The sequence below is a fragment of the Cylas formicarius genome, unplaced genomic scaffold (genome assembly GCF_029955315.1).
Source record: "Cylas formicarius isolate icCylForm1 unplaced genomic scaffold, icCylForm1.1 PGA_scaffold_1__22_contigs__length_36826433, whole genome shotgun sequence".
Classification (NCBI taxonomy): Eukaryota; Metazoa; Arthropoda; class Insecta; order Coleoptera; family Brentidae; genus Cylas; species Cylas formicarius.
In genome coordinates this window covers 14,631,060-14,640,001 of record NW_026844264.1, presented here as the reverse complement: position 1 = coordinate 14,640,001, position 8,942 = coordinate 14,631,060, and the positions used below count along the sequence as shown (strand labels likewise).

Sequence of the window (8,942 nt, the reverse complement as noted above, 5' to 3'; positions counted from 1 at the left end):
TGTTTTCAATTTTTTTGTAAAATAAGTAATAAAAGCTTAATATAATTTCTATCTCGTGCCGACAGCGTTTTATTATCAAAGAAAAGTAATGGTGAGGATCTAAATCAAATGAACGCCGACTATTTCGAGCAATAGTTGGAGGAGTCGTTAATTCCCAATTTATACAAAAATGGAGAAAAAAAGTTGTTGTGAATGACGCTGCCTAACACTCTAAATGTAGTTATCCAGTCACCTGAGAGAAAAACAAGAGAACATGTTGGTATCGTTTTTCATTGAGTTGCTGTATGCTGCTATACATGTATCTGCTAATGTCAGGAACTGTGAATTTTAAAAGCCAAATTACCAAAATAATAAAATTAAAAAAATATATATTAGCGCCTTCACAAGAAAAATTAGTAAAAGTAGATTTCAAAGAAAATATTTACCAATTACTTTTAATACATATTCTACATTTCGTGTCTCCAAAAAATGTCATTATACATATGAGAATTTGTTTTTCCTTTAAGGGATGGAGAATATTTTTTATGTTATATTTTATCAAAATTTCGTATACAACATCATTCTAAATACTTCTTTAAAATATTTTTTCATTAAAGGCCAGTTTCAGATGAAATTTTTTCAATTTTATTCTACGTGATCACTTAACTGATGTCAACAGTATATTATGCAACATGTGCGGCATTTGTGCCACGAGTTTATTTGACACAGCGAGTATTTAATAAACGAGTAACGTAACGAGTAACGTTTACCTAACTTGTTGCATACTATACTTTGTCTACGACGCTTAGGTTTTGGGTACATTTTCGCAAAACAACACGAATACACTCACTGACGTGACCATCAGAATTGACAAACGTCACAATTCAAGGCGTGGCTCAGATCCGTGGGAAACAAACCTAACCGCTAGATTGGTTTGTAATTAGGCATTTTACGGCTATAGAAAAAATATATAGTTAGGCTATCGGAAATCCGGTAACATGACAATATATCTAAAATCTATATCTATATCTATATGTTTATTTTATCAAAATGGAAATCAAAAAAACCTTCCTTGTTGTTTTTGTTTAATATATGAAATAATTGATTACCGTGGACCAAGTTCTTTAGGAAAATTAATTTGAAACAATTGAAAATCCGACCCAATTTTAGACTCTATCAATCACAGTATACACCATTGCATTGACAATGGATCGTTCTTGATTAGACAGACGGACGTACTTTCGATGGGGAGAGAAGAAGCGGAAGCCCATTGTTGAATATAACTCTCGAATTTTTTTAATCAAGTTTGGGGGGGGGGGTATACCTTTTCTATAAACGTGGTGAGTAGCATAAAACGTCAGATATATAAAATAGCATTTTCGTACACCATGAAATTAGATACGATACGGAAAAGTTATTTGCTTATCTGCGTCAATTTTATATAAAAACGGTGAAATTTTCATTTATCCATCATAATTAGCGCACAAACTTAAAACGAGAAGAAGAAAATAAACACTATATAGTACTGGCAATTAAAATTTAACATTTGTAATAAAAAACTCCGAAACGGAAATCCTTGTTACTTGGTCGTTTTGGCATTGGTTGGATTAGTAAGTAACATTTTCCTCTATTACCATCCAATACAATCCAGGAGTTAAAGTTTAGTGTAATTAACATGTCTTAAAAAATCAAGGATAATATGTTTTGTTGTGTACTATGAGTATTGGCACTTGAGTTGCATACATTGACACTTTCTAAGTTATAAGCCGACCATTGTGTATAAATACAATATGTTTTGTTTTTGTTTGTTATTTGAGTTTGTCTATAAGAACAATGTGCTCTGGTAAGGATTTAAGCAAGTGAGCTCGCTTCTTCAGGTTTAACACTATTCGGATTGAATTTAGGTGATCAAATAATTTTTCAGGAGTTATAATTTCAGTTGCGACTCTATACATAATTTTGTTTGAAACTTTTTTATTTCTCACTTTAGTGACACAAATAGAGTAGGTATAAAATGTTGTGAAGATGTGCTAATCTTGTGTAATGACAGTGATTCCCAATCACTCTGGCTGACCAGCAACGTATTCTTGATAGAAATTATCATTGGGGACATAGTTTTCGTTGCTATTTTGTAGGCATTCTAAAAGAGGCAAAACAAATTTGAATCAACTATCCCGGTGTTACTTGGTCCACCTATCGCTAATTAGTAAACTAACCTCTCAATGCAAATCGACTTTTCTGTTATTTATAATGTTTAGAACAGGTACCGCATTTATAGCAAAAGTTATGGTTTTAATACTTACCAAAAATCGCTATTATAAAATCTTTTAAAAAATTGCTATGCAGTAAAGCTTCCACAGTCTGACGTATTTCGCTAGAAGTAGCGGAGTGCATCCAGAGAAAATCCATCTTCAGCGGTGATCCATCTTTTTTAGAAATATCCTATTAGAACTTCCCAAAACTAACCAAATTACGCTATCCACATAATGATATAATATGCATATAAATATGAGAATCAACTAGAATCACAAAATATACCCCATCCTAGCAAAGATGTTTCTGAAGGAAGTGTTAGTTAAATACATTGGTCCCTTTGAAAGTCGCACGAATTTTTTAGGTGGAACTTTTGATTTACTATTTTTTGTAAAAACGAGGGTAGAATATAGGATTTAGGAAGTGACTTAAAAGTTCATGTTTCTAAGATACATGTTTCACCATTGCATTGATTACCATCCTTAAACGCTGAAATTTTTGCATCACAATCTGTAGTTTATAGTTCGACATGACTAGTCATTATACCAACCGAGACGAATTCTTGTTTATATGGATTTTTATTTTCTGGGACAAAGCGGTCTATTCAAATCCACCCTCCTCGCAAGGGGTTAAGTCTTTCGATTAAAGCGGGGCAAGGCGTCAAATATCGGGACGAAGGGTACACCCTTTTTTACGTCCATTCGTTCGGCGTATTGTTGTCAAAACGCGAACCGAGCTTTCATGTGCTCGAATTTCTATTCAAACCTTATTTTGCATGTGTTTGTTTCCTTAAGATTCCTCGCCCCCAAACCTCCGTTCATGTTCGCTGCAGATGGTTTTAATTACCAATTTAGAGAGAAATTACTGTTCGCCCTTTCTAGCTAGGGAGGAAAAATTAAACACTTTTGATTTCCAATTAACTTTGAACTTTATTGTATTTGCTTCAATTTAAATATGTTGGGAAAAACAGAGCATTTGCCAATGACAACTGCTTACGATAGTCTAGACCAAACAAACTTTTAAGCACGGCCGACATAGCTTGGCATTTTTTAGTGATTTTCTTTCTACAAAGGTTAGGTTGTGTGTTTTTATTTTGATGTGCATGTCGACTGCACAATTTAACACAATGCATCAAAAGTGTGAGCATGTTGCATAGTTACATAGCCTATTAGCATTGGTGCCAATTATGAAGTCATTAAATTGTTTCATTATAATATTATTGTTATAATAAAATGTGTTTCAGAAGCTCTCATAACTTACGAGCTTTCCGAGGCCGTGGCGGATTCCACGACACCTTGGTATTATCAGTAACCGAGACGATTTTCAATCCTACCATTTCCAATCCTTTGGCAGCTGCTATCCTACCAGGACCCAAGCCACCAATTCTTACACGAACCGTGCGGAATCCTCTTTCCAGGATAGCTTTCCCGATCGATATGGCAGTGGCCTGAGTTGCTACGCTGGTACCTTTCTTAGCATTTTTGAAACCTTCCACTCCGCACGATCGAATCAATAAGGGGACGTACTTCGCATTCGTAAAGGAAATAATAGTATTATTTTTGGTCGCTTTTATGTTGCAAATTGGCAAATCGGAATAACGAATACCGTTGAAGAATTCCGACTGACTATCGGGACCTGGATATAATTTCTGATCCGATATAGTGTCAGGAGTTAGCGAGTGTTCACCTGTCGTCCCTTGATCCAAAGCTGGGGCAGATTTTAACATCAATTTTCTGTCTTCAACTTGCCTGTGATGCAAACAACTCGTCGAAAAACATCTTTGAGTTATGCGCGGTAAATGATACATTTTAACATTAGATCGATCATAAACTTGACAGCAAGCTGTCAAATGCGACGCTGTCAGCAGTTGTGTGCACCAAAATATATTATGTACGCCTCATCAACGTCACTTAATAGTGGACCGTGCTTTGCCATTTAAAGTTGTCAAAGTATGAAGGCAAACAACAATATACAGTAATAATAGTGCGCATGCGCGTGTGCCATTTTTATACCGCAAAAAGAGGCACGTTGTGAAAAATGGCATTACTTTTGTTGTTTTAATTTTTAGGTTTAACAAACTCATGAATCTGCGTGGCAGCAGCATTTTTGCCAAATAACATTTTAATCAATGAGTGTTAGATAGAGGAGAAGGTAGCGTATACTGTTACGAATGCCATCTATTATTTGTGTCCAAGTACTAAAGTACTGTCATGGCGGTTTAAAGTAATGCGTCACACTGAAAATACTACAGTAGCTTGTAACGGATAACAGCACTTTATTTATATTTTAATACAAAAAAAAACTATTTGGACATTTTTTTTTCACATTTTACCTTTCAAGCTTTAAATTGAATTGAACCGCGTTTTCGGTTTTCATGACTGAGGCGTTAAAACTCATGTACGCTTTTTAACATTGCCACTAATGGGGAGCCTTCCCCTCTATCTTATACACTTTGATTTTAATTCTATATGTGCTTATTATTATACCCATCGAATATCCTTCATGCTTAGCAATAACTGTTTCAATTCATTTCTTGACTTATTTTTTGTGTTTTCTGTAAATGGCATTTGAATAAATACAATAGTTGTTTAATAATATACATAGAAATAATATAAAATATAATTTAATTTCTTCATTCACGGTAAAATAAAAAGGGTTTTATATATAGTGAATGCGCAGACTCTTTAGTTGTTTAGTTGTTAGTCAAAGTTTAGTTAAAAGGTAAATAGTTGGAACAAAGAAAGTAAGTGGTTAGTTTTGATACATTGGCTCTTTTCAACTCCATTTTTATATTCGTATGCACATTTGATCATAATTTTTGATAGTATTCTTCTGTACTTTGGCGTAAATGTCGGAATACCGACTTTGACCAAATTGCTAAACAAATATCGGGGGTAAACACAGTTAATTATTGAACGACGTTATTCCGTCATAAAAATGTGGCCGTAAAACTTACGCGTCAGATTAATCAGTTAGTCAATTTACCCTACGAATAGGATATTTAATATTTTGTTTGTTTAACAAGACCTTCACAATCGACGCCATAATAAAACATAATTGCTTTTCATTACTTTATTAGGAGAAAAAATTTATTGTTGGACATAAAAGCAGAGTGTGTTACGGATTTTCAAGCACAACGTGGGGTTATTTTGTTGTCCCTTTGATAGGTCAGAAATGTATGGCAATCAAATTGTTGACGCTTTTAAAGTTCACCCAATTAAAATTGTGATTTTTACACAACTTGAAGTTTAATTATCAAAAGAACCCAGGCAAAATTTATCAGTTGCACTAAAAAATTTAAAATAATTTTGAGTATTAATTTTATTCCTAATATGTCAGCCAAGAAAGCTAAAGCTAATCAAAATTTCTAGCCCAAAAATTGATTAGGTAAACAATTTAATTTTGTTTCGATTCTTTTTTTCATATAAAATGGGGGTATTTATTATATCTAAAAAATCACCTACCTAATTAAAAAGAATCTTAAAGTTGTGAACTAAAAAATATAGTCTATTTATTTTAAATAATGACTAGTAAAACCTCCGATGAATTAAATCTATAGTGACGTCACGTACCAGTAAATAATATTGTTACGGTGATAGCGATTGTCATAAAGTAACTAAATAAATGGACAGTTTGTTGAGGTCTGATCTGTTTCTGTTGTTTCTTTATGTCGTGTCCCTAAGATCAGTGGACGACTTTGCAGAGCGAAATATTTTTGCCAGATTGATTAATATATATCAGATAATGTAGATTCCATTTGGACACAAGAATATTGAATTTTCCTCTGAAACAAATGATTGAAGAAAGCAATATGATATTATACTTGTATCATAACTGATATAGTTACATTTTTCTAAAAACTTTCTATTCAACCATAATCAGAAGTAGTAATAGCATCAGTGCGTTGCAATCAGAATTAGTAATAGCATCAGTGTGTTACAAATATTTATTTGCATTCGATTTAAGTAACCATTTCTTGCATCAAATTCTACTTAGTAAAAATCCATAGAGTCAGGCGACAAATAAGCCGTCTCCATTTTTGAACAACCATTGGGAACAGATCTATTTCTTTCCTGACACCTCAATATCTTTCACGCCATTCATCGGCACTTACTTGTATATAAGATTCGCATCAAGGAATTTCATTACGGCGCCATATTATTTATTATACGCTCATTGAAACCCAGCAATAAGCGGGATAATCCAACGCGTCTCGCGGAACGTCACTCGAACATTCATTTGCATGATAAATTTCCACAACAACTTGAAATGATAATACGATTTTAGTAGTGAAAGGTGAAAATAAATTGATTTCGCGTTCCTGGTGACATATTAATGCACATATTAAGATTTGTGACGTTCGTGAGTGAGCGGGGAATCAGCTCGAAATTGAACCGAAGCGTTTCGGGTGACGAGGTCTACTTTTCTGGCCATTTGCGTTTATAATCCAAGCGGAATTACTTAGGGTTGGAAGTGACATTTAATATGCGACATTCAATATGAAAATGAGCCAAAAAAGGGACATACTGCAAATAGTTAGGTACCTGGTATGTAGTTTCTTTTTTTCTAGTCCATTCGTTCGTGACTTGAAGCAACACATTACGTTAATGATGATGATTATGTTATTATATGTTTTCAAATTTCATTCCTATTCCATACGATATTATCGATATTTGTAGTTACATCAGGAACACAGATCTTTCTTTTCCAAAACTATTAATCACAATTTATGTAGAACACTCTGGATAAATTATATTATAGCAAATTATACATATTTTCTTTTTAACAAAAATTTAGTTACATACGAGGGCAGCGCCAAAATTTCCCGGCCTGACTATGAAAGAAACAAAGTAGAGCAACAATTTTTTATTATTTTTCAATATAATCCCCCTTAACTTCAATACACTTATTACATCTCTTTATTAACAACTCAATTCCTTTAAAAATATATTTGGTTTGTCTGCAAAATGAGCTAAAACAGCCTCTTTTAAGTCAATTTCGTCGTTAAAGCGCTGTCCACGTAAGTCCTTTTTCAAATATTCAAACAAATAATAGTCGCTGGGGGCCATATCTGGACTATAGGGAGGATGATCTATCTGTTGGAACCCACACTCTAAAATGGCAGGTTGTGCAACACCAGCAGTATGGACAAGTGCATTATCGTGCAAAAGACGCACGCCTCTGGTCAGTTTTCCTTGACGTTTTACACGTAAGTCTCGCAATTTATGTCATAATATTGCGTAATATTTACCATTGACAGTGGTATTAGTTTCTTTAAAATCTATCGAAAGAATTCCTTCACAATCCCAAAAGATCGTGGCCATCACCTTTTTTGTTGCCTGGTAGACTCTCAATTTTCATGGAGGTGCTTCACCCTTACGACGCCACTCCATTGATTGTTTTTTCATCTTCCGTCACAATAGTTTCTATCACAGGGTTCGGTTCTGACCCACAGAGTTCCAACAAAGACCGCGCACACTCGACACGGCGTTGTTTTTGAATAGCTGAAAGGTTTTTAGGAACCCATCTTACACTAACCTTATGCATACCTAAATGATCATGCAGGATTCGGCGAACACTTGTATCAGAAAGCTTAGTAATTTCTGAGATTTCCTTGACCTTTAAGCGTCTTCCACAATCGCAACAAAATCTTCCGTTATTCTTTCACTACAGAATACGAAGGAGAGACATTTTTTCGGACACGTTTTGTTTAAAATGCTGTCAATAAAAAACTGTTTGTGACGCAAGACTTCAATTTTTTTTCGCAGCCTACTAAAATATATATATAAAAGAAGACAAAGTTTTATCGTGATACTGGAGCTGCATCAGCATGCATGTCAGGCCGGGAAATTTTGGCACTAACCTCGTACTTGTGTTGATGTGTGTTTTATAAAAAAAGAAATTACCAAAACAATTTTGGGTATGGAGTTACAGAAAGCAATCGAAGAAAGCTGGAAGCAACTGATATGCAGAAGATTGTTAGGAATATCCAGAAGAGAAAAAATTCAAAACGACGTACCTCAAAGAATGGAAGTAAAAGGTTCTTTAACAATTGACGTTAAAAGAAAGCAACTCGTGTGGTCTGGACATGTCCAAAGGGTGCAAGCGGGACAGCCAAAATTGTTTATTGAGTAGGTACTGCCAAACCGTTAAGGTGTCTTGTGTTGAAGGTATCTAAGAAAAATTGTTTTTCTACTCCCTTCTCTAAAAGTGTGATTTTACTAAGTCAGTTTCGTTTCTCCGGGAACCGAACCACTTCGGACATTGCTGGGATATTATCGACCGGGTTTGACGGCAATCGAATGTTTTCGAAGATATTTCCGACTACTTGAACTTGAATTGCCAATTCTGACGGTTATGTCAGTGAATGTATTCGTGTTGTTTTGAAAAAATGTACCCAAAAACTGGTCGTAAACTATTTAGTTTAAAACTATTTAGTTAATTAAATATTCGCTCCGCTCGTACCAAATGGCTCAAATGCCGTTTACCACACTTGTTGCATGATATACTGTTATATGTTTACTGAAGGCGGACTAAGTTTTAAATTTTAAAAATGGGTTTATTAACTATGTTTTCATTTTTAAAATAGAATGGAATATTATTTATTTTCCTCGGAGCAAAATACGAAAACTGTTTGAACATTCAGCTCCTTATTTTCATTTTTGAAATAGCAAAAAACAATACTTTTTACAAAACTTCTGGATTCCTCC

General features: G+C 34.3%; 1 protein-coding gene across 1 annotated transcript; it reads right to left on the bottom strand.

Moving 5' to 3' along the window:
* Nucleotides 1-3,198: 3,198 nt before the first annotated feature.
* On the bottom strand, nucleotides 3,199-4,070 carry LOC132697288 (small ribosomal subunit protein uS11m-like). Its single transcript, XM_060662655.1, has one exon. It carries the CDS (start codon nucleotides 4,037-4,039, stop codon nucleotides 3,482-3,484), a length of 558 nt encoding a protein of 185 aa, XP_060518638.1. The 5' UTR covers nucleotides 4,040-4,070; the 3' UTR covers nucleotides 3,199-3,481.
* Between the last annotated feature and the right edge of the window lie 4,872 nt (nucleotides 4,071-8,942).

Coding starts and splice junctions, on each gene's coding strand:
- LOC132697288 (XM_060662655.1), bottom strand. CDS start 4,039: ATGTATCATTTACCGCGCATAACTCAAAGATGTTTTTCGACGAGTTGT.